Below are 24,849 nucleotides of genomic sequence, written 5' to 3' on the forward strand. Positions count from 1 at the left end.
TTTTAGCAAAGCCAATCCATCTAACCTGCACATCTTTGGACTGTGGGAGGAAACCAGAGCACCCGGCGGAAACCCACACAGACACAGGGAGAACATGCAGACTCCACACAGACAGCGACCCAAGCCGGGAATCGAACCTGGAGCTGTGAAGCAACTGTGTTAACTACTGTGCTACCGTGCTGTCCCTTTCCAAACCCACCACCATCAACACTTTAAAGTCCAGTGCAGCAGGCACATGGGAACACCACCACCTGGAAGATCCCCTCCAAGTCACTCACCATCCTGACTTGGAAATATATTGCCCTTACTTCACAGTCACTGGGTCAAAATCCTGAAAATCCTGACTGAAGGAGGCTGCTCACCACCCCCTTCTCAAGGGCAATTACGATGGGCAATAAATGCTGGCCTAGCCAGTGACGCCCACATCCCGTAAAGTAAATTTTTACAAATGAGATGCAGTATAAATTCAGATCATTTGTAACATCAGATGGAGAGTAAAATAAGGGGGGTATAAATCAAACAGGGTATAAAATTGGACAGGATGTAAAATCAGGGGGTGGCACGGTGGCACAGTGGTTAGCACTGCTATCTCACGGTGCCGAGGACCCGGGTTCAATCCCAGCCCCGGGTCACTGTCCATGTGGAGTTTGCACATTCTCACCCCCACAACTCAAAGATGTGCAGGGTAGTTGGATTGGCCACGCTAAATTGCCCTTTAATTGGAAAAAAATACAATTAGGCACTTTAAATTTATAAAAAATGTTTTAAAAAGGATGTAAAATCAGGCACCTGGCCTGTTTGTTTCCTGCTGTGCAGGATGGGTTTAAATTACCACAGTTTATTTTTGAAAATTCACGCTTCTGTTCATTTGTCTGTGTCTCAAGTTGTTGGTGCTTTGATTTGGAATGTGTCCAAAAGTGAGGGAGCAGCCTGTTCAAACCTCCAGGCACTGAGAATTCAAGCAAGACAGTCCAATAATAAAGGCGCAAGCATCAAAATGACTGGTTTGCCAATGCATCAGGGGTCAGATTGCTTGGGCTGAAGGCCATTTTTGGACAACCCTGTCTTATGGAAAAAAAACCTTTGTTAGTATTGCTAAAACAATGTGAACAATTATTCTCAGAAGAGGAGAAAACATCAGGCATGCATCCCAACGTCATCACGCTGTTGCGCTATATTACAGTAGTAGGCACGGTTGGGAATCCCCTCGCCAATGTATGGGCAATTCAGCCCATTAAAAATTCAATTGCTTGGCCCATGCAACTTAGCGGTCGGTGTTCCATCCACACGATCAGACGGCCATCCCAGTTTTAATTGAAACTCAATCCAGGGTGGGATAAAATTCGACCAGAGCCATGGCACTGTGAAGAGGTAGGAGTTTAGTGAGAATTGGCTGTTGGTGGTTTTCTGTGTTTCCTACGTTTTCTGGAGGACTCTTTGGCTCAGAAGTTTTCTTAGAGGCTTTCTACTCAGTGCACCCATCAGTGCACTATCCTGTTCCATCTGTATTCCACTAAATGGGGATTTCCCACTCTGTTGGAGGGACCTATTCTGAAGAGCAGGAAAGGGCCAGAAAGGAGAGAAGACCTGTTGCCCAAAGGCTTTTACCCAAGAGAGTGATCTGTCGCAAGAGAGGTGCAGTCAGACAGGGTGCAGGGCCACCAGGAAGTGTAAGATGGAAGACTCCACAGAAGACATCATTATTCTGTAGCCAGAGTCTATAGGCAGTGCTCCAGCTACCTGGACATGTCCAAGATCCAGTGCTGAAGAAGGCTCTGCCTCTTCAGGGACACTGTGATCTCCATATGTCAGATGATTGGCCCAGAGATTGTCTCAAACTGTGCAGATGGCCACCGAAGCTATTGGTTCTTAGGGAACAGTAGCCTTAAACCATTTTGCCTCTTGTTCTTTCCAGGGGTCAGTGGGAGACCAATGTGGTATTTCCCAATTTGTTGTCTCAGTTGCATCAAGCTGGTCACTGATGCTCTGTTCATACAAGTCATTAACTTGATTAATTTCCAGACTGGCAAAGCCAGCCAGGCTGAGAGGGTCACAGGTCTCACTGTGATTGCTGGGTTCCCCTGCATCTAGGGAACCACAGATTGCATATGTGGCCATAAAGGCGCGAGCCTATGAGCTGCATAATTTCATCAACAGAAAAGGCTTCCACTCTATGAACGCCCAGGTCAACTGCGACCAAAAGAAACTGATTCCGCCCTGGCAGCTCCTATCATGTGTACACATGCGACATTCCCATTGGACTATTCAAGATGCGGTTCCACTGCCAGAACTGATCAGGGGAGCACTGCAGTATCCTCCAGAGGATGACTTGCTCAGTGTCATTGTGTGCTGTGCTCTGCGCAATCTGACTCTGTCAAGTAGGGACCCATTGGAGCAAGGCAGCTCTCCAGGCTACAGAGAACAACTCAACTGATGGGTCTGATGAGGAGCCTGAGGAGGCCTAGGCTGTGGATGTTGCTGCAGAAGTGAGGAACCTTGCGGGACACAAGGAGACCAGGAAGGCATTTATTCTCCATTGTTTCAGCTCGGCATCCAAGATATGGCTTGAAATTGAGGGCAAGGGTAATGTCTCCTTACTGAACATTCCTGATGAGGGAGTTCTGTGATCCTTAAGCCAACTAAGCACCTCTGAAATATAGTTTGCACCCTTCTGTCTGTCATAAGCCACTCCCATGCACCGCCCCTAGAAAGAACATGAAACACATTCAGGCCATGACACATAATATCTTTAAATGAAATTTGAACATAGAACACTTATCAACTCAAGTTATATAAACCATGACAACTGCTCTTATGTTTGTGCGTTATTGCCCACCTACGTGGCTGCTTCTGCATTGCTGCTTGGTGCAGAGAAAGGATGTGACGCAGGTGCATCTGCCCACAGCTCCTCCTCAGCTGCCATGGAAGGGTCCTCAGAGTTTCTCAGGCATCGTGAGATGACAAATCTGAGGGAGAAAGAGATGTCAGTTGATTAAATTGCAATAAAGTGACTGTGCAAACACAAAGGTTGCTTATCACAATGGACAACTGAGGCATTGAGATTGGATGAGCAATGGGGACTTGTGATTTGAACTTCTCTTTGGGGTGCCACAAGCCTGCAATTCCTGCACACTTCCCGAGTTACTCACCTATCCATTGGACTCCGGGACCTGTGGACCTTGCTCCACACTCACATTCCACGTGCAGGATGTCCATCTCAAACTGGGAACGTATCAGTTGGTTGGGCACCCAACCAGCCATTCGTGTATGCTCCAGCACATTATGACTTCTCTGAACAAAAGTACATTTATTTGTGCAACCTTTATCTGCCACACTGTACCAGCCTCGCCTCACACCCCTCCTTCCCCCGCCCTGCACCCCCCCCCCCCCAACCCCCACAACCCCAGGTTGATGTGCCTGTCAGATTAACACACTTCTCTCTTCTATACGCCGAAGGCAAGAGGGCACATCTCCCAGCCTTGGCCAGCACAGGCATATGTGCCATTTGGAACTCTACATCTCACACCCCTGAACACCACGAAGAACAGCCGCCCTCCAAAATATCTACACTCTTTATCATGTCAACTCGGTCCTCACCCTTGCACAGTGCAGAAGATCATTAAATGTTTTCTGGCACTGGTTCCATGTGTGGCACACATCATGCCCACTCACCTGGGTGACCAACTCTGTCCAGTCCTTCTTTGTCTGGTGGAGTGGTCTCCTCTTGCCATTGAGGATGTCACACTGAGCATTCAGTGCCTCCATGAGTGCATAGGCACTCAGGGGGAAGAGTGTCCACTGGCAGTGCCCTCCCGTCTGGTGTGCCCTGTGGGTGCTGAAGCCCCAATTCCTGCCATACTCTCTCATGCACAGCTTGATGAGGTGCCTCACAAACCCCTGGCAGCCTTCACAGAGATGTCTGAGCTCTTTTAAAAGCCCCTCTAGTTCACCATTAGACACTACGGCCACCACACTCCCACCTCTGCCCGCAAAGCTGAGTCAATGTCCAGGCACTTTTCACGCTGGGTGGCCCTTAATTGGTCAGCCATCATGAAATCGCGTCCAGGTGGTGATAATCTGGAACTCACTGCCTGAAAGACTGGTAGGGATGGGAACCCTCACAACATTTAAGAAGCATTTAGATGAGCTTTTGAAACGCCATAGAATACAAGGCTATGGACCAAGTGCTGGAAAATCGGATTAGAATAGATGGGTGTTTAATGGCTAGTGTAGAAGCGATGGGACAAAGGGCTCCATTCTGTGCAATAAAACTCAAAACAATGTGAACCATTTTTGTCAGAATATTTAGCACTATGTATGTGGGAGTCTTCTCCTCTCCAACATGTTTGATTTTAGATAGTCAGGCGGTGACAGAGATAGGATAGAGCTGAAGCCTAACTAAATAGTATCAACTAAATGATACTGGAATCAAGAGGTGAGAGAGGCACTAGGGGGTGAGAGCACCCTCGATAGGTTTGCCAATCTTCCCCCAAGATTGTCTCCAGGATTTTAAGATCGATCCCCAGGATACTTCAATCAACTCCGGGAGAATAATTATCAGGACACCATAAAAATGCATGCACTTTTATTCATGATGCGCTAACAATTGCACACAGAAACACAAAACGGTACAAAAGAGACTTTATTACCGTGAGATGTTATTCCCTCAACTGCAGCTGTAGAATGGCAGCTCAGGAGAGCTTATGAATATTTATACTGCTCCCTGTGGGCGGAGCTAGCCGGCAGGGGCTTACCAGAAAACGTGTAATAGCAGGTCCTATTGTACATCCCGTAATAGAGGCGCACACATATATATAGTGGTGGATCACCACATTCACCCCCTGTTAAGAATGAGTCCGGCGGGGGTGACATGAAACTATAATACATAAGCAGTGATTTATTTACAGAGGGGGAGAAAAAAAATCAGGTGTCCATCTTGCAACCCGGTGCCCGTCATAGATTGAGTCTGACCGGCGGTCTGACGGTGCGTTGAGAGCGACGCAGCAGTGGTAGCGACATCTGCACAGGTGGTGTCGGCATCGACAGCATCGGTGGTGGAGGTGTTGGTGCTGGCCAGTGGCTGGACGACTCCGGGAGCGTGCCGAAATCTTCCATGTCCTCTAGTGTGGGCAGGGGAACGAGGGATGGACCTGGTGGGGCTGACGTTGGGGGCGCCGGGGAAAAGGAGGGTGGCGAGTTGTGTGGGCGTGGGATTGGCACCCGAGGGAGCCAGGTCCCTGAGCGAAACTGTATCCTGGCGGCCGTCAGGGAACTCCACGTAGGCATATTGGGGGTTCGCGTGGAGCAGGCGCACCCGGTCCACCAGACGGTCCGCCTGGTGGAGTCTGACATGCCTATGAAGTAGGACCGGCCCTGGAGCTGCGAACCACGTCGGGAGTGACACCCCGGATGTAGACATCCTAGGGAAGGTAAAAACACGTTCATGGGGTGTTTTGTTAGTCGCAGTGCACAGCAGTGACCGAATGGAGTGGAGTGTATCAGGGAGGACCTGCTGCCAGCGAGCGACTGGGAAGTTCCTGGACCATAGGGCGAGCTGAACGGCCCTCCATACCATCCCGTTCTCCCTTTCTACCTGCCCGTTTCCCCGGGGGTTGTAGCTGGTCGTCCTGCTGGAGGCGATACCCCTGCTGAGCAGGAACTGACACAGCTCATCGCACATGAATGAGGATCCCCTGTCACTGTGGATGTAGTCGGGGAAACCGAACAGAGCGAATATGGAATCGTGGGCCTTGATGACTGTGGCAGACGTCATATCCGGGCATGGGATGGCGAAGGGGAACCTAGAGAATTCATCGACCACACTAAGGATGTCCGTGTTGCGGTCGGTGGAGGGGAGGGGCCCTTTGAAATCCACGCTGAGGCGTTCAAAGGGGCGGGACGCCGTCACCAGGCGCGCACGGTCTGGCCGGTAGAAGTGCGGCTTGAGCTCAGCACAGACCTGGCAGTCTCTGGTGACTGTCCGTACTTCCTCGATTGAGTAGGGCAGATTGCGGGCTTTGACTAGGTGGTACAACCGAGTGACCCCCGGATGGCAAAGGCTCTCGTGCAAGGCACGGAGCTGGTTCACTTGTGCGCTGGCACAGGTACCTCGGGAGAGGGCGTCTGGAGGTTCATTGAGCTTGCCGGGGTGATACAAGATCTCGTAATTAAAGGTCTTGCCCCGCTGCGTGTTGTTGAACATGAAGGCTACCGACCGTTGGTCAGTGAGGAGGGTGAACCTCCTGCCGGCCAGGTAATGCCTCCAGTGCCGCACCGCCTCAACAATAGCCTGGGCCTCCTTTTCAACAGAGGAATGTCGAATTTCGGAGGCATGGAGGGTGCGGGAAAAGAATGCCACGGGTCTGCCTGCCTGGTTTAGAGTGGCGGCAAGGGCGACATCTGAAGCGTCGCTCTCTACTTGGAAGGGCAGTGTCTCATCTATTACGTGCATACCGGCCTTGGCTATGTCTGAGCGAATACGGGCGAAGGCCTGTTGTGCCTTGGCCACGAGGGGAAATTGCGTGGACTGGATCAGTGGGCGGGCCTTGTCCGCGTATTGTGGGACCCACTGGGCGTAGTAAGAAAAGAACCCTAGGCATCATTTGAGAGCCTTGGGGCAGTGGGGGAGGGAAAGCTCCATGAGGGGGCGCATGCGGTCGGGATCGGGCCCCAGTAGTCCGTTTTGGATTACCTAGCTGAGGATGGCTAAGCGGTCTGTGCTGAATACGCACTTTTCCTTGTTATAAGTGGGATTGAGGAGAGATGCGGTGTGGAAAAATTTGGCAAGGTTGGCATCATTATCCTGCTGGTCGTGGCCGCAGATGGTGACATTACCTAAGTACGGAAACATGGCCCGCAGTCCGTACTGGTCAACCATTCAGTCCATTTCTCGTTGAAAGACCGAGACCCCGTTAGTGACGCCGAAGGGAACCCGAAGGAATTGATAGAGGCGACCGTCCGCCTCGAAGGCAGTGTAGGGACGGTCTGATTTACGAATAGGGAGCTGGTGGCAGGCGGATTTCAGGTCAATTGTTGAGAAGACCCGGAACTGTGCAATCTGATTGATCTTTTCAGATATGTGAGGGAGGGGGTACGCATCGAGCTGCGTGTACCGGTTGATGGTCTGGCTGTAGTCCACGACCATCCTGTGTTTCTCCCCAGTTTTAACCACCACCACTTGTGCTCTCCAGGGACTGTTGCTGGCCTCGATAATACCCTCCCGAAGCAGCCGCTGGACTTTGGACCTGATGAAGGCCTTGTCCTGGGTGCTGTACCGTCTGCTCCTGGCGGCGACGGGTTTGCAATCTGCAGTCAGATTGGCAAAGAGGGAGGGAGGGTCAACCTTGAGGGTCGTGAGGCCGCAAATGGTGAGTGGGGGTAGGGGTCCGCCGAATTTGAGGGTGAGGCTCTGGAGGTTACATTGGAAGTCCAGGCCCAGTAAAAGTGTCGCACAGAGGTTGGGGAGCACGTACAGGTGGAAACGGCTGAATTCCACGCCTTATACGGTGAGTTTGACCAGACAGAAGCCCCGGAGCGGGACAGAGTGGGATCCGGAGGCCAGGGAGATCCGCTGGTTGGCGGGATGGACCGTGAGGGAGCAGCGCTTTACCGTGTCCGGATGAATGAAGCTGTCGGTGCTCCCGGAGTCAAGTAGGCAGTAGGTCGCATGCCGTTGATGAGCACCGTCGTTGAAGCGGTAGCCAGGTTGCGAGGACGGAATTGGTCGAGCGTCATGGAGGCAAGTAGCGGGCGAACGCCTGAAGAGTCCGAAGATTCCGATGAGTAGCGGCCGCGACCCGGGTCCCGTGGTCCAGTCCCAAGGGGAGGACAAAATGGCGGTGTCCGAAGTACCTGCGGGGAAGAAGATGGAGGCGTCCATACAGAGCACGTTGTGGGGCGGGGCCAGATGGCAGCGACCACGAAGTGCATGCTGCGGGGGCGGGGCAAGATGGCGTCACCCACTGGTCGCACATTGTGGGGGCGGGGCACGATGGCGGCGCCCACTGACTGCATGTGGAGTCGGGGGAGGGAAGATCACGGTGCGCACATTGTGGGGGCGGCGAAAGATGGCGGCGCCCACTGATCGCACGTGGCCCCGGGGGCTGCGGACAGCGGGGCCCATTGCGAGATAGGCTGGGGAGAGGGGGAGAGGTCGGGCATGATAGAGGCAACAGCGCGGGCCTGACACACCACTGCAAAGTAGCCTTTCTTGCCACAAGATTTGCAGGTCGCGGCGCGGGCCGGGCAGCGCTGGCGGGGGTGCTTCTGCTGGCCGCAGAAGTAGCAGCAGGGACCCCCAGGGTGCGCAGTGTGCCGAGTAGTGCAGGCATACTGCACGGGAGCGGCCCCAGTTGGGGGGGTCGGTTGCGGGGTAGGATGAGTGGGTGGGGTAGGATTGCACGTTATGGGAAGCGGCCGTCATAGAGAGCGCTAAAGTCTTTGTCGCTGCTAGATCGAGCACGGCCCCTTCCAGCAATCGTTGCCAGATGGGGCCGATGCAATACCCATCACAAAGGCATCTCGCATGAGGAGATTCGAATGTTCCGTAGCCGAGACGGCCTGGCACTCGCAGTCCCGTACTAGAGGGATAAGGGCCCGCCAGAAGTCCTCAATCGACTCACCCGGTTGCTGGACGCGAGTGGAGAGTACGTGCCTCGCAAACAGAGTGTTCGTCAACTGGACATAATTTTCTTTGAGCAGTTCCATAGCACGGGCGTAGGTCGGCGCATCCTGTATCAGCGGAAACATGCTGGAGCTCAACCTTGAGTAAAGTAGTTGCACTTTCTGAGCTTCCGATGGTGAAGGGTCCGCAGAGGTGATGTAGGCCTCGAAGACAGCCAGCTAGTGGTTAAAGTCTTTCCTGGTGTTCGGCGATTGCGGATCCAGCTGCAGGCAGTCGGGTTTAATTCTGATGTCCATGATGTGGGAAATCTCACAGTAATAAATTGATGCGCTAATGGTACAAAAGAGGCTTTATTACCGTGAGATGTTATTCCCTCAATTGCAGCTGTAGAATGGCAGCTCAGGAGAGCTTATGAATATTTATACTGCTCCCTGTGGGCGGAGCTGGCCGGCAGGAGCTTACCAGCAAACCTGTAATAGCAGGTACATCCCTAATAGAGGCACACACATATATACAGCGGTGGATCACCACAATTCAATTTCCTGTCCACATACATGAGCTATAAAAAAATATTAGAGTCAATAAAAAAGCAATATGACTTGAGAGTCAAGCATTATCCAATCAGATAATGAAGAGTGTGTTTGCCTTCCAATTGGATGCTCAGAGGATAGACATGTCGGGCAACCATTGGCAAGAATGTGAAGGTGGGGCAGGTTGGAGGCCGTGAACCCTCCAGGAAAACAAACGCCAGGAGTTGGCCACCGTAACCCGGGAGAAGGATCTGTGGGCATTGAGACAGGTACGGGTCCACTTTGAAGACAGAATTAAGATTGTGGACCCAATCTATTGTCAAGCCTGGTTTTCCTGTGTTGACTCCATTACCAGGCGTGATTGGAAGAAAAACGTGGGGCGCGATTCTCCCAGAGAGGGAGAAATCGTAAGGCTGGCGTCAAATCCGGGCGGGTTTGACGCCAGCCTCCCCCTCCCCGACCGGGAACCGATTCTGGTCCCCGGTCGGGGCTAGCATGCCGCCGCCGTAAACTCCGGCATCGCGGGCTTAACAAATTTCGTTAAGCCCGCTTGCCAGAGTTTGCGCCGGCTGACGCGTCACATGACATCAGCCGCGCATGCGCGGATTGGAAGACTCCAACCCGCGCATGCGCTGATGACGTCATCGCGCATTTGCGCGAAACCCGCGCATGCGCGGGCCAGGATGCCCCTCAGCCGCCCCGCAAAATGATACAGCGGGGTGGCGGAAGGACAAAGAGTGCGCGGGTATCGGACCCGCTGCCCGCGATCGGTGCCCATCGATCGCGGGCCCATGGCACCCTTGGCACGGCCGTGGTACTGCCGTGCCAATCGGTGCCATGGTTTTAAAAATCGGCACTTTACGGCCGTTTTTACGAACGGCCAGACCAGGTGTGTTTGCCGTTCGTAAAAACAGCCGTAAAGGGCTTGGACTTCGGCCCATCGGCCAGCTGAGAATCGCTGCTGGCCGTAAAAAAACGGCGGCAGCGATTCGTATCGGGAGTCGGGCGTGGGGGGGGGGGGAGAATAGCGGGAGGGCGTCAGACTAGCGTGGCCGTAAAATTTTACGAACTCCGCTATTCTCCGCACCGTCGTGATTGCGGAGAATTTCGCGCGAATTCACGGGAAGTTCCGAAAACATTTTTGTCGTCAGATTAAAAATATTTGAATCAGTTGCTGAATCGGGCGTGACCCGATCAAGAAAAGGGTGGGTGCTATCCTTTATGAGAAATTAAATCGAGCCCTCTTCTGCCCTCTCAGGTGGATGTAAAAGATCCAGGTTTCTAAAGCAGGTGAGTTCTTCCTCGGAAACATCATTAAAAAGGAAAAAGATTTCCTGATCTTTGCTAACGGTGGGATCTTGCTGACCAGCCACGTTTCCTACCGCTAAGAAAAATAAACCTTTTTCATTGTCTTGAAAGGGCATTGGGGTATCGGGGGGGGGGGGGGGGAGGTGTTAAGCTAGGCGCTACATCAATGGAAGCTCTCTGTGTAAAGCGGTGGGCGGAGCTTCCCAGGGCAGCGATCGATTGTGGAACGTTGCTACATGTCCGGTTGTGAAGCGACCGAGGGAATTGACACGGATGGCACGTTACCCGGAAATGCAGCGTGGGTGAGGCGGGCCAGCTTCTTGTCTCTGTTCCGCCGGAGTAGCTGTTTGACAGTGTGTCTGTCTCTCTGTTCGTTATTTGCCTTCGCTTTATTTATGTTTTTGCATCGGTAAATGTTATTTTAATACTGACTGTTTAGCATTTCTTTTAAATTATTGCATGTACTTTAATCACGTTCATTTCTGTTGCACACCATGAACAGGACTCCTCTGAAACGGTCGAATATTCTCAAAATGGCGTTGTACAACTTGGAACACGGCAGCCCCGAGTCTTTCATATCGAAGGCAGTGAAAATCGCTTGCGTGGTGATTATGTACTGGTTCATATCGATCACTATGGTCTTCCTAAACAAGTACTTGCTGGACAGCCCGGATCTGCGGCTGGACGCGCCCCTGTTTGTCACTTTCTTCCAGTGTTTGGTGACAGTGTTACTCTGCTGGCTGCTGAATCTGTTCAGCACCCTGTGTCCTACTATGGTGGACTTCCCATCGATTGGATTCGATCCTAAGATTTCCAGGGAGATTCTCCCTTTGTCCGTGGTCTTCATCGGAATGATTACTTTCAACAATTTGTGCCTCAAGTATGTCGGAGTGGCATTCTATAATATAGGACGTTCCTTGACCACTGTCTTCAACGTCCTACTGTCCTATGGGATTCTCAAACAGACCACATCATTCAGAGCCATAATGTGTTGTGGGATCATTATAGGTAATGAACAATATTTTTACCTTCATTATTATGCCATCTCACAGTGCAAGCAGTTAATTGCACGATTCCACAGAAATACTTGTGCAGAGGGTACTTAAAGCTATACGCTTTTATTATTTATGCGTGCGTGGTAAAGAAACAACAAAAACATGCATTTATATTACTGTGATGTTTTATTAAATTAATCAAATATTAACACCATGTCAAAGAAGAATATAATAGGAGATGGCCAAGAGTCTGGTGAAAAATATAGCTGCAGGGCCTTCAGGGAATTGGAAAGGGGGTTGAGAGGTTTGGGAATTCCAGAGCTAAGGGCCAAGGCAGCTGAAGGTATGGAAAGGAAGTGGAAGTTGCAGAAGAGCCAGAGTTGGAAGAAAGGGAGATTTCTTGGATCTTTTGTAGGGCTGGAGATAGTTATAGAGATGAGGAGCAGACTTTTATAACCTCAAAGTGTCTGTGAATATGTCAGTGAGCTGAGTTTTTTTTAATGAGCTCTGACTCATGGAGGGTGTAAGAGAAAGGGCTGACTGGAGACCCATGGAATAGTGGAGGTATTAAACATTGAGAGGACCAAAGTCATTGGCTTTGGATCCACACAAACTCAATTTCTGACTCCATCCCTCTACCTGGCCACTCTCTGAGGCTGAACCAGACTGTTAATTTCCATGGCATCCTATTTGATCCAGAGATGAGCTTCTGACCCCATATACTTTCGCACATCAAGGCAGCTTGTTTCCACTTCTGTAATCTTGCCCGTCTCTTCAAAGCCTCATCTGCTTTAAAAGTGCTCATTCTTGATTTTGGTACCTCCACTATTCCACGTTAAGGGTGGAGTCAGATGAGGGCTGCCTAAATAAAGTAATATTCTTTTATGAAAAACTGGGACGTTTTAATTGAATGACCTCTGACCCGATTCTGCAACTTAGAGGTGCATGTATTAAATTTGTGCTGTTTTAATGAATAAGGTGAATGTGTGATTTACAAATGCCATTTTCTTTTCCACACTAAAGGTGTTGACTCTCTTTGAGGTATTACAAAAGAACACAAGAAATAGGAGCAGGAGTATGATTGTTTGAACCTGCTCCACTATTCAATAAGATCGTGGCTACTCTTTTACATCAACTCCACTTTCCCACCTTAGCCTCAAATTCCTTGATTCCATCGGTGCTGAAAAATCTTTGGATCTCAGTTTTGAATATACTTTTCAGCTGAGTATCTGTAGCCTCTGGGATAGAGAATTCTAAAGATTCATAACCCCTGAGTGAAGAAATATCTCGTCCTGCCCGATGGAAGAGGTTGGAAGAGAGAATAACCCAGGTGGAAGGGGTATTTGATGATGATGATGCCGGCTTTCTCAAGGCAGTGGGAAGTGTAGACAGTCAATGGATGGAAGGCAGGTTTGAATGATGAACTGGGCTGTGTTCACGATTCTCTGTAGTTTCTTAAGGTCTTGGGCCAAGCAGTTGCCATACCAAGCTGTGATGCAGCCAGATAGGATGCTTTCTATGGTGCTTCTGTAAAAATTGGTAAAAGTCGATGTGGACCTGCCGAATTTCCTTAGTTTCCAGACGAAGTATCAGCCTGTAGAGGACAAAACGATCCAGCTAAAATAATAATAATCTTTATTATTCTCTTCCTTGTATTATTTATTATTGTCACAAGTAGGCTTATATCAACACTGCAATGAGGTTACTGTGAAAATCCCCTAGTCGCCACACTCTGGCACCTTTTTGGGCACACACACAGAATTCAGAATGTCCAATTCACCTAACAGCACGTCTTTCGGGACTTGTGGGAGGAAACTGGAGCACCTGGAGGAAGTCCACGCAGACACGGGGAGTACGCACAGACTCTGCACAGACAGTGACCCAAGCTGGGAGTTGAACCTGGGAGCCTGGTGTGAAGCAACAGTGCTAACTACTGTGCTACCGTGACACCCTTGCATCATAATCCCCTAAGGATGCCCTGATAAAGATAACAACCTTGGTCAATGGCCATTCATTACAATTGGAGGTTGATATGGGAGCTGCCATCTCCATCATCAGGGGAATAAAGCTTCCAGTGTCTCTGCATCTTGCCCCTAGGCCTGTGCGGCACCAGTGCCAGATTGGCTCAGTGGGCTAGACAGCTGGTTTGTAATGAAGAACAAGGCCAGCAGCACGGGTTCAATTCTCATACCAGCTTACCCGAACAGGCGCCGGAATGTGGCGACTTGGGGCTTTTCACAGTATCTTCATACTTGTGACAATAGAAGATTATTATTATATATACAAGGGAACCTTTGAAGATTATGGGAACCACAGCCCGATCCTCACTCATAATAGTACGAGGACCAGGACTCGGCCTCTTTGGCAGAGACTGGTTCCAGAGGATCCGTCTGAACCGGCTACAAATTTTTAAACTAAAAACCAGTATGAGGTCATTGGTAAATAACCCGGTGGACTGTATGAGGTAATTGGCAAATACCCCGAGGTATTCCAAGAAGGCCATGGTAGAATTAATGGGAGCAAGGGTAAGGATATATGTGGACCCTGACGCCCTACCCAAATATTTCAGGCCAGTGCTTTTACTTACCGAAGTAGAGACTGAACTCAAATGGTGAGCGAGCCTTGGGATAATACAACAGTGCAGTTCACAGAGTGGGCTGCACAAGTAGCCCAACGCGTCAGTCCACCTTTGCAGGGTATGTAAACTAACGGTTAATAAAGCCTCACGTTTCTATCAGCACCCATGCCATGCATAGAAGATCTATATGCCAAATTGGCAGGGAGTCAAACCTTCACCAAACTAATTATGAGCCATGCCTACCTCCAGCTAGAACTAGACAGGTGATCCCGGAAGTACATAATGATGAATCCCCATAACGGTTTATAAGAGTATACGCGCCTGCTAGTTCAAAGTCTCATAGGCATGTGTCATTTATTAACGCATGATGGAGAACATTTTCCAAGGGCTCCCTACGGTGGCAGTAAGCTGAGATAATGTACAAATCATAGGAGCCACGAAAAAAGAGCACCTAGCAAACCTGGAGGAGACTTTGAGACTACTTTCTGACGCAGGTGTCCGTCTCAAACGAGAAAAATTGTGTATTCGAGGTAGGCAAATTGATCTACCCAGGGTATCGAGTCGTTAAAAAGAGTCGTCACCCCGTGGAGTTAAGGCCATCAAGAGGCACCGACCCCTCAAAATACGACAGAATTAACATCTTTCTTGGGCCTCGTAAACTGCTATAGAAAATTTATCCCAAACTTGGCTACTTTATTGTCACCCCTACACATGCTGTTTTTAAAAAAACAGTAGTGACCATGGCTGGCGCTGCAAGATGAAGGCTTTGCGAAGGTGAAGCGACAGTTACTATCACTGAAGAACTGGAATTAACATGTGATGCCTCTCTAGATGGAGTAGGGGCAGTCCTTTCCCATCAATGGGATGATGGACAGAGAGCACATAGCATATCCATCCAGAACTTTGGCAAACACAGAAAGACATTATTCTCAGATCGAAAAGGAAGGATTGACTGGTATTTTTGAAATGAAGAAATTACAACTAAATATATTTACGGCTGACATTTCACAATCGTAACTGACCATAAACCCCTGCTGAGCCTTTTTCAAAGAGGATAAAGCAAGTTTCGCCCATGGCCTTTGTTCTGATCCAACATTAGACATTATTGTTAGAAACCTACGATACTCTTTCGAGTACCGCCTAGGATCACATTGCGAACTCTAATGCCGTGAGTCGCCTCCCGCTGCCCACAAGCTTGGCTCCTTTGCCAGCATTGGAAGAAGTCATCATGACCTTGAACTTCCTGGATACCTTGCCAGTGTCCACAAAGCAGATTCAAGTATAGACCTAGAAGGACCCCACACTGGCAAAATTGTGCCATATCCTCAGTGGCAGAATCAGAGGACACCCCACAGCTGACATGAAGGCCTTCAATGGCGAGAGCTGAGTGTAGAAGGTGGCTTCGTTCTGTGGGGAGCCTGACTAGTCATCCCCGCCCAGATCGGCACCCAATCCTGGCTGAATTACACAATGGCCACCTCAAGATGAAAATGCTCACAAGGAGCTACATCTGATGGCCCAGACTCGATACCAATATAGCATATTTGGTAAAGCAGTGTGCCCTGGGCCAGGAGAAGCAGACGTTCCCACCTTTGGCCTCTGCACCTATTGGAATGGCCAGAACGCCCATGGGAATGGGTGCACGTGGACGTCACTGGCCCATTCTTGGGATCAAAGTTCCTTATTATGGTCGATTGCCGCTCAACGGGGGAAGGTGGAGTCAAAACGGGAGACACAAAAAAAGGAACTACGACACCAGAAGACCTAAAAAGATCTTCAGGAAAGGAGATGCCATCTATGTGCAGAACTCTGAAGATGGCTCCCAATGGATCCCAGGAGTTGTACTGGAAAAGACTGTTTCTTACAAAGTCCAAGGGCAGGCTGAAAAAAACACCTAACCTTTTGGACACTAAGGGGCAACTTAGCATGGCCAAGTGACCTAACCTGCAGATCTTTGGACTGTGGGAGGAAACCACAGCACCCGAGGAAACCCCCTCGGACACTGGGAGAATGTGCAAACTCCAGACAGGTCGTTAGCAGTGGTTTGTAGAAGACTGAGCTGGTGTAGCAGTTGGATCTCCTCATCAATGCTGGCCTTTTGAATTGCCACGGTATGAGAAGTCCTCAACTCGCATATTCTAAAAGGTCTCCTTTAAGATTTATGGGAGGTGGAATATTTGGTTGGCGAGGTGTGGGTTGATATGAGATTTGTTTTGGCAACATTCAAGGGAAGACCAACTGTCTTGTATGTAGAATTGAAATGATCGAGAGTGGCTTGAATCTGGTGCAGATTTGCTGCAGACGTCCGCAAACTATCGATCAGTGGTGATCTGTTTAGTTTTGGCATGGAAACGGCTGAGGTTGCAGTTTGCCATTGGGCGGCATTAATACTGACCCCAGAGGGAACTTGATCTTTGAGGTGAATAGCCACTGTCAGGAAGATTGTAAATAATAAGGAAGCTAATTTGAAGGCATCCGTTTCAGATCTCCCATTGAAGATGGTTACAGTCATATCATCGTTGGAGCAGTTGCAGGATTGTGATGAAGTTTCTTGGACATCTTCATTTTTGGAGCATAATCCTAAGTGTAGTTACTGTTGGGGGCCTATAAACTACTCCCGAATGTGACATCTTACTTCTGCTATTTTTTCATCTCCTACCCAAATAATTCTACCTCCTAGATCTTTTAGATCAAAGGTCATTTGTCGTGTATAATAACATCCTTAATTAACAGAGCTATCTCCCACCTTTTCCTAGCTTCCTGCCTTCCAAAATATCATATACCCTTGAACATTCAGATCTCCACCTTTGTCATCTTGTGCCATGTCTCTAATTGTTATGAGATCATACTCATTTTTTTCATTTCAGTTGATAATTAATCTTTTGTTATGATCACTTTGCGTATATAGATATAGAGCCTTTAATTCTGTCTTTTTACTATTTTTGCACCCTCTAGCCTTATCGGCTGGCGCATGCTTAAGGTTATGCCCTCTTTCCCTTCCTGCCATGTTCTTTCCTTAACCTTATTGCTACCTTTCTCTCTTGCCTTCTTCTTACCCCATTAATTGATTGCATCTTCCCTTAATTGATACCTCACCCCCATGATTTAGTTTAATAATAATCTTTATTAGTGCCACAAGTAGGCTTACATTAACATTGCAATGAAGTTACTGTGAAAATCCCCTAGTCGCCACACTCTGGCACCTGTTCGGGTACACTGAGGGAGAATTTGTAATGTCCAATTCACCAAACAAGCACGTTTGCATGACTTGTGGGAGGAAACCGGAGCACTGGAGGAAACCCACACAGACACGGGGAGAACGTGCAGACTCCGCACAGACAGCGACCCAAGCTGGGAATCGAAACAGGTCCCTGGCGCTGTGAAGCAACAGTGCTAACCACTGTGCTACCATGCTGCCCTAAGCCCTTTGAGTTTTCTGAGTCCTAAAATTCCTTTTTCATTTGTACACTTTTTATGTTTACGAAATAATTTTTGGGTTCCCGTTTATATCACCTAATCCATTCTCATACATCCTCTGCTACTTTTTACTTTTTCAGTTTTAACATTTATCCGACTTCCACTTCACTTGATTTTTTTCACTAAATTATGAAATAGACATTTATCATGAACCTCCTTTTTCTGTTTCATTTTAATCTCTATATCTCCAAGCAGCTCTAGCATTGAATCCTCTTCTCTGCCTCCCACACCCCTTTGTGGGAATATGTTGAGTCCGTACCTGAATAGTCTGCTCTTTGAAGGGTGCCAATTGCTCAGTTATTGCTTTGCTTGTCAGTCTTTGATTCCAATCCATATGGGCAAAATTCCTTTTCAACCATGTTAAATTAGCCCTGCTTTAGTGCAGTATTTCCGCATGTAATTATTTCTCCTACTACATAACTGCTCTATTGTGATCACTGTTTCCCAAATGTTCCCCACTGAAAAGTGCGCCACTTGCATCCATACCAGCACCACTTCTTTCGTCGTTGGGTTAGAAGCACTCTGAGCAAAAACGTCGTCTCATAAGCATTTCAGACATTGCTCTCTTTATTTGCCCTTTCATCTGTTAGTTTCCCAGTCAATATAAAAATAATTGAAGTCCCCCATTATCATCACTCTGTTGTTCTCTCCTCTTTTTGAAATGTGCCTGCAATTTCCGTCTTTATGGCCTTTCCACTAATTGGTGGCTAAGAGTATATACTATTAGCATCATAGCTCCTATATTCTTCTTCTTTGGTTTTATTTGATTTTAGCCAAATAGATTCTGTCCTTGAACCTTAAAGTAAATTATTCTTTTCTGGTACTCTAACAGGAGCTTTGATGAATATTGCCCCCCCCCCCCCCCCCCCCCAACCTTGTTTGAACCGGGTCTTGCTACTATATCATGAATCCCATGTGGCCATTTGCTCCTGCGGCTCATTTATCTCACGCCGTGCATTTATGCATACACAACTTTAAACCCAGTTTAGTCGGCCTCACGTTTTCACCTCTGATCCCTCCTATTAATTAACCGCTGTTTATTCTGATGCTCTTTGTATAACTTGATCTTCTTTGCACCTTGAATCTCTTCTTGACTTCTTCATTCTGGTCCCAGTCCCCCACAACACTAGTTAACAATATAAGGCCTGTGGAGTTGCAGCCCTTCCAACTTGTGCAGGTTACTTCTGATTTGCTACAGAAATCTGAAGACCTGCCTAAGACTGGCACCGTTTCTCCAGCCATGCATTGACATATCTTATTGGTCTTGTAATCCAATGATTACTGCCTTTTGAGGTGTTCTTTAAATTTCTCCCTAACTGTTTGCATAGGTTCCCAACCTTTTCCCACATATGTCATTGATTCCATGACTTCTGGCTATTCTCCTTCCCCCTTCAAAATGTTCTGCACCCTCTTCACAATGTTCTTTACCCTGACAGCAGAGAGGCAACAAACCATAGAGACTCGTGTTGGTGTTTGCAGTCACCCCTACCTATCGAACTATCAAATCCCCAAACGCCATTGCATTTCTACTCTTTGCTGTGTCCTCCTTTCCAGGCATTTGCCCCACAGTGCTGGGGATTGGATCTAAGCTGCAACCCCACCCCAAGATTATGTTGTGCTCACCATCATTCAGTACCAAAAACCTATTTGAAAGTGCCACAGTCCCAGAAGGATCCTGCACTGCTTGCATCTTCCGCCTGAACTCTCTGTAGCTGTAGGTTGACCATCTCCTGGAACCTGTGCTCCAGGAAACTCTTGGCCTATCAGATTCCCAGAAATGACCTCAGCCACACTTCATGCTTTAGGTTCAAGCAAATTAAGGTGCTTCCTCTTCATGCGGTTATCCAGGACACAAAAAGTATCCCGGAGTTCCCAGGTGTCACAAGAATTTCAGGCAATTGGTCTCGAGTAGAAGCATCAAGCGCTGAACCAAAGAGTCAACATAAGAAAACCTATACAAGTAAATGGTTAGGCTACAATTTGAATAATGCGTCTCATTTTGGGTGCCCTACTTTAGAAAATGCGTTCAAATTACTATTGAAAGAATACAGAAATGATTTACCATGATAATGCCAGAAATCAGAGTTAGTAGTTCTAAGACAGGTGAGAGAAACTGAGCCTGCTTCACCAGAACAAAGAAAGCGAAAAGAAGGCCTGATAGAAGTGCTCAAAATTATGAGGAGTTCAATTAAGAAAATCATTTCCATTGGTGGGTATGTTAGAACTGAATTTGGATGAGCAATCCAAAGATTTTTTTTTTGGAAAACATTTTATTAAGGTATTTATAATTTTATAATAATAACAGGAAACAGTACAGATATAAACATAGTGCATGAACCATCTCCATCCCTAATAAATCCCACCTACCCTAAACAGAAAATAGCCTAACCCCCTCCCTTTTCTGATTGCCTTTGCCGACAGTTAGTTTTCCCCGAAGAAGTCGACAAACGGCTGCCACCTCCGGACGAACCCTAGCATTGACCCTCTTGAGGCAAACGTAATTTTTTCCAGCCTGAGAAACCCGGCCATGTCGTTAACCCAGATCTCTGATTTTGAGGGTTTTGAGACCCTCCACGCTAGCAATATCCGGTTCCGGGCTACCAAGGAGGAAAAGACCAAGACGTCGGCTTGTCTTAAATCCAAAGAATTACCTGGAACTTTTGGGAGTGTAAGGGTTGTGCAAATGCACAAGTTCTCAAACAAAATGTCAACTCTTTTCCTATCACCTCCCCATGGCCAGAAGGGAATTTGTGTCTTCTGGGACCAGGTGATGGCCATTACATTTTTCTGTACATGAATTGGTTGGAATCCCAAAACCACTTTGAAGGGCTGTAACTTGCTGTAGATTCCATTATTGTGATAACTACATCATAACCAAAACAGTTAAGCAGTTTAAATAATCAAATATTAGGGGCATTGATGACGGCGCCTCTGCCGTTCTCGCCAGCCAAATACGCCACAAGCCTGGTGGTGGTGGCGGCTTTGTGGGACAGTGGATGCAGCATTTCAGGTTGGAAGGTGCCTCGGTGTGGGCACCGATTTGCGGTAAACATAGATTTAGTTGTGAGGTTTTGGGGGTGGCGATGCAAAGGGATAGAGCAGTTTGGAGACCTGTTTGTGGGGGGATGTCTAGAGGAATTAGGGGATGAATATGAGCTCCCAGTGGGAAGAGGTCCGGGGCTATGTGAGGATGCAGGTGACGTCATTTCCCGATCTGCCACCCCGGGACTACAGGACAAGGTGGTGTCGAAGGAGGGTGTGGGGGAGGGGAAAGTGTCCGAAATTTACAACGAGTTAATGGACTGGGAGGGAGCCTCGATAGGAGAATTCAAGAGGAAATGGCCGGAGGAGCTGCGGGGTGCAATGGAGGCCTAGTTGTGGGAGGAAGCTCTGAGGAGGGTGAATGCAACTTCGTCGTGCGCAAGCCTTATTCAATTTAAGGTAGTTCACAGGGCGCATATGACAGTAGCCAAGATGAGTAAGTTCTTTGAGTGGGTGGGGGACAGGTGTGGGTGGTACAATGGGAGGTCCGCAAACCATGTCCTCTGAAGCTGAAGTGGTTCTAGCATTTATTCACGAGCATAATATCTGAGGTGCTGAAGGTGAAGGTGTCACTGAGTCCAGAAGTGGCAGTATTTGGTGTGTCGAAGACCCGGGAGTCCAGGGGGCAAGAGAGGCCAACATTTTGGCCTGTGCCTCCCTGGTAGCCCAGAGACATATTTTGCTGGAGTGGACGATTTGGGGCCACTGAAGCTGGGAGTGTGGGTTAGTGGCATGACAGAGTTCCTAAGGTTGGAGAAAATAAGTTCGCCTTAAGAGGGTCAGTTGATGGGTTTGCCCGTCGATGGAAACCATTCATCAATTTTTTTTCCCCAAGGAAAATTGAGGTGTCGGGGTGTGGGGGGGGGGGGGGGGGGGGGGTGTTAAAATGGAGAAGATAGGTCGGGGGGAGGGGAACAGCATGGAGGTTGGGGCATTTGAGTAGTTTCTTTTTTTATGAGATTTCTGTTTGTTCTTAATCTTGTGATGGTTTGTGTTTAATGTTCATATAAATGCCTTAATAAAAATATATTTTTAAATAATCAAATATTGAAAATGCAGATTTCCTATCCTCTTTATAGTTTCTATCATTTCTTTCCTACAGGTGGCTTTTGCCTGGGATTAAATCAGGAAGGTGCAGAAGGCAGCCTGTCCTGGACTGGAGTAATGTTTGGTGTGATTGCCAGTTTATGTGTATCCCTGAACGCCATATACACAAAGAAGGTTCTGCCAGCTGTTGACGGCAGCATCTGGAGATTAACCTACTACAACAATGTCAACGCCTGTATACTCTTTGTTCCATTAATTGCTTTCACTGGAGAATTGAAAACATTGTATAATTTTGACAAGATGGGCAGCACTAACTTTTGGGGTATGATGACCTTGGGAGGAGTGTTTGGTTTTGCAATCGGATACGTCACTGGGCTACAGATTAAGTTCACCAGCCCCTTGACCCACAACGTCTCTGGTACTGCCAAAGCATGCCTACAAACTATTCTGGCAGTGTTTTACTATGAAGAAGCAAAAACCTTTCTCTGGTGGACAAGTAATGTATTGGTGCTCTTTGGCTCCTTTGCATACACCTGGGTAAAGGGACTAGAGATGAAGAAAGTGCAAGATGAGGCACTAAACAAGAATCGTGAGAAGAGCGAGTCTGGAGTCTAAAATATGACTATTCGGTCAAACTTAATTTACGGTGGAAGCTTGATTGCCTGCCATGGTGGAGGGAAGCCTGGGTGTTTAGAAATTGGAAAGTGGCTCAAAATCGAGATTTCACTGCAACTCTTCCTGTTATAGCTCTCCCTCCTCGCCTCACCTACAAGGTGGGCTGTCTGCTTGAATGGGCAATCTGTATTAGCTGATCTGCCTGCCTCCCAGATTCTCCGGACTGCTCACGCATTCAACAAGCCCTTGCTGCCAACAACCATAGCTAAACATCAAACGCATAATGTGCTTCATCGCAGCAAAATCTTCAGCCACTACAGTGCCAATATCAACAACTTTGAAGAAAATGAAAAGCTGGTCTATTCAAGGGTACCCTCCATGCTGCTGAATGGCCAAATGGCTGGTTATTGTCCTCCAGCAACTGGTTTTGCTGGCAGATGCACAAACACATCACTCCTGTTATCCAAGTTCATTAAATCCTTGTGATGAAATGAAATTGTACTGTATGTTAATTAGACAATCTCCAGGGAATACCTTTTTTTCATACAAACTATTGTTAATTGACTATAACTTGGAGATTAGTTAAAAGGACTTGTTCGTTTAGCATTTTTGGAAATTGATGGTCTTTCTTGTAATGTGACACTCCCAAAGAACCTCTTGTGAAAATAGAAACTGTTTTTGCCCCTTGTGTATACCTGGAATCAGCATTCCATGTGGAAACTCTATTCCCTTCTCTTGCACACTCCTCTGACCTTCTCTCAAATACGCCAATATTATTTGCCTACTCAGGAACTGTTCTACTCAGTTCCATGATTTTCACCATTCTGTTAGGAAACTCGGAGGAAACTTATTTACTATTTGATTTCTTGATGACTATTTTATATTAATGGTCTCTACTTTTGCTCTTCCCCACAAGTGGAAACACTCGTGTTCTGTGTTACCCTGGGAGTTCTGTGTTAATGATGGTGACGGTGTTTAAATAGCAATTAGAAAATTCAAAGAGGTTCAGGGTGCTCAGGAGTTGTTTTTATTTGCTTGAGGACGTATGCTTTTTTTAAAAAAAAAACACTGTCCAGAACCATCTTGATTCCTTCCATCTTGATTCCTTCCATGATAAAGGAAACCTGAGAGTTGTTCTTGTTAAGTTTTACCAGAAGTAATTTGATTGTATAAATTATTTTTTATATTGTCACTGAAAGGGTAGACACATTGTGGCAGGGTTGAAAAGCACTACTTGATTGTTGGGGATTTTCAGTGGGTCTGAGCCTGCCTGTTCAAGTCTGTCTTGAAAAACATCTTTGATACTCTGGAAATAAACAATCTTTTTTATCACTATTTTTGGCTGTAAGTTAATTTCAACAGTATAACAAAGAGCATGTTTTTTGATAAGTTGAATGTTGGTAGAGTACATAATTGTACTGTTTAATATGTTCTGCCTTTAGTTTCATACCCTTCATTGAGGTTGCAGGTTCGCTTGAACTTGCAGGTGTGTTGTCACAAAACAGGTATGTTGTCACAAAACAGGATCAAACGACAAATTCTGCAGAACATGAACAGAAACACCTTAACTTAAGTCAGACTAAATGATTACAACACGCTACTCCATTGTGACTCAAAGCGCTGATGTTTGCAATATGGGTAATTGAGGCTGAAGACTCATCTGAAGCTGTATTTTGATCTGGGGTTTCTGCCTTTGCACCACTGCATGGTAGATTTTTACTTTTTGCAAGTGTATCTGTGACTTGGAAATAATCGGGTTAAATAGGATTGATGACTATGACCTGTTTTCCACTCTCCGCCTAGTTCTGCCTCCCCAACCCATATGTTTGATCTTAAACTTGTTTAACAGCCTCCACCCTGAATAAATGTAATGTAACCTTTGAGGTAGAAAATGTTTATGTTTGTTCAAACCATAGACCAGCATTTATTGCCTAACCATTTATTGCCTAACCCTAATTCTTGAGAAGGTGGTCGTGAGCTGCCTTCTTGAATTACTGCAGTTCATGTGGTATAGGTAGACCAATAATGCTGTTAGAAGTTCCAGGATTTTGATCCCGTGACAGTGAAAGAAGGGCAGTATATTTCCAAGTCTGGATTCTGTGCAACTTGGAGGAGAACATTCGGAAGGTGGTGTTCCCATACGTCGACTACACCTGTCCTTCCAGGTGGTAGAGGTCACAGGTTGGAAGGTGCTGTCGAAGGAGCTTCGGTGAGTTGCTGCAGTGCATCTTGTAAACAGTACATATTGCTGCCACTGTGCATCAGTGGTGGAGGGAATGAATGTTTATGTTAGTGGATGGGATGTCAATTAAGCAGGCTTTGGTGCTGTATGGTGTCGAGCTTCATGAATGGTGTTGGAGCTGCACTTGTCCATTATACTCCTGGCTTGTGTCTTGTAGGTGGTGAACAGACTTTGAGGAATAAGGTGAGCCACCTGCTACAGAATTCCCAGCCTCTGACCTGCTCTTGTAGCCACAGTATTTATATGGCTCGTCCAGTTGAGCTTCTGGTCAATGGTAACCCTCAGGATGTCTATAGTGGTGGATTCAGTAATGGTAATGCCATTGAATGTCAATGGGCATGGTTAGATCCTCTCTTGTGGGAGATGGTCATTGTCTGGCACTTGTGTGTGCG

At 47.5% G+C, this 24,849-nt stretch overlaps 1 protein-coding gene across 2 annotated transcripts; it reads left to right on the forward strand.

Annotated features, from left to right (window-relative positions):
• The first annotated feature begins 10,645 nt into the window (after positions 1–10,645).
• On the forward strand, positions 10,646–23,550 carry slc35c1 (solute carrier family 35 member C1). Of its 2 annotated transcripts, none has more exons than XM_038807805.1 (3): positions 10,646–10,763; positions 10,964–11,469; positions 21,656–23,550. In XM_038807805.1, the coding sequence occupies exons 1-3, from the start codon at positions 10,735–10,737 to the stop codon at positions 22,213–22,215; spliced, it is 1,095 nt and encodes a 364-aa protein (XP_038663733.1). In that variant the 5' UTR covers positions 10,646–10,734; the 3' UTR covers positions 22,216–23,550. The 2 variants fall into 2 exon arrangements, with proteins under 2 accessions (XP_038663733.1, XP_038663734.1); XM_038807806.1 differs by having other exon boundaries at positions 10,752–10,870.
• Positions 23,551–24,849: the final 1,299 nt, after the last annotated feature.

This window comes from Scyliorhinus canicula, chromosome 9 (genome assembly GCF_902713615.1).
Source record: "Scyliorhinus canicula chromosome 9, sScyCan1.1, whole genome shotgun sequence".
NCBI lineage: Eukaryota > Metazoa > Chordata > Chondrichthyes > Carcharhiniformes > Scyliorhinidae > Scyliorhinus > Scyliorhinus canicula.

Excerpts from the sequence above, each read along its gene's own strand:
- slc35c1 (XM_038807805.1), top strand. The coding sequence starts at position 10,735 with ATGGCACGTTACCCGGAAATGCAGCGTGG. Across the intron at positions 10,764-10,963 it reads TACCCGGAAATGCAGCGTGG|GACTCCTCTGAAACGGTCGA; the intron begins GTGAGGCGGGCC and ends CACCATGAACAG. Across the intron at positions 11,470-21,655 it reads GTGTTGTGGGATCATTATAG|GTGGCTTTTGCCTGGGATTA; the intron begins GTAATGAACAAT and ends TCTTTCCTACAG.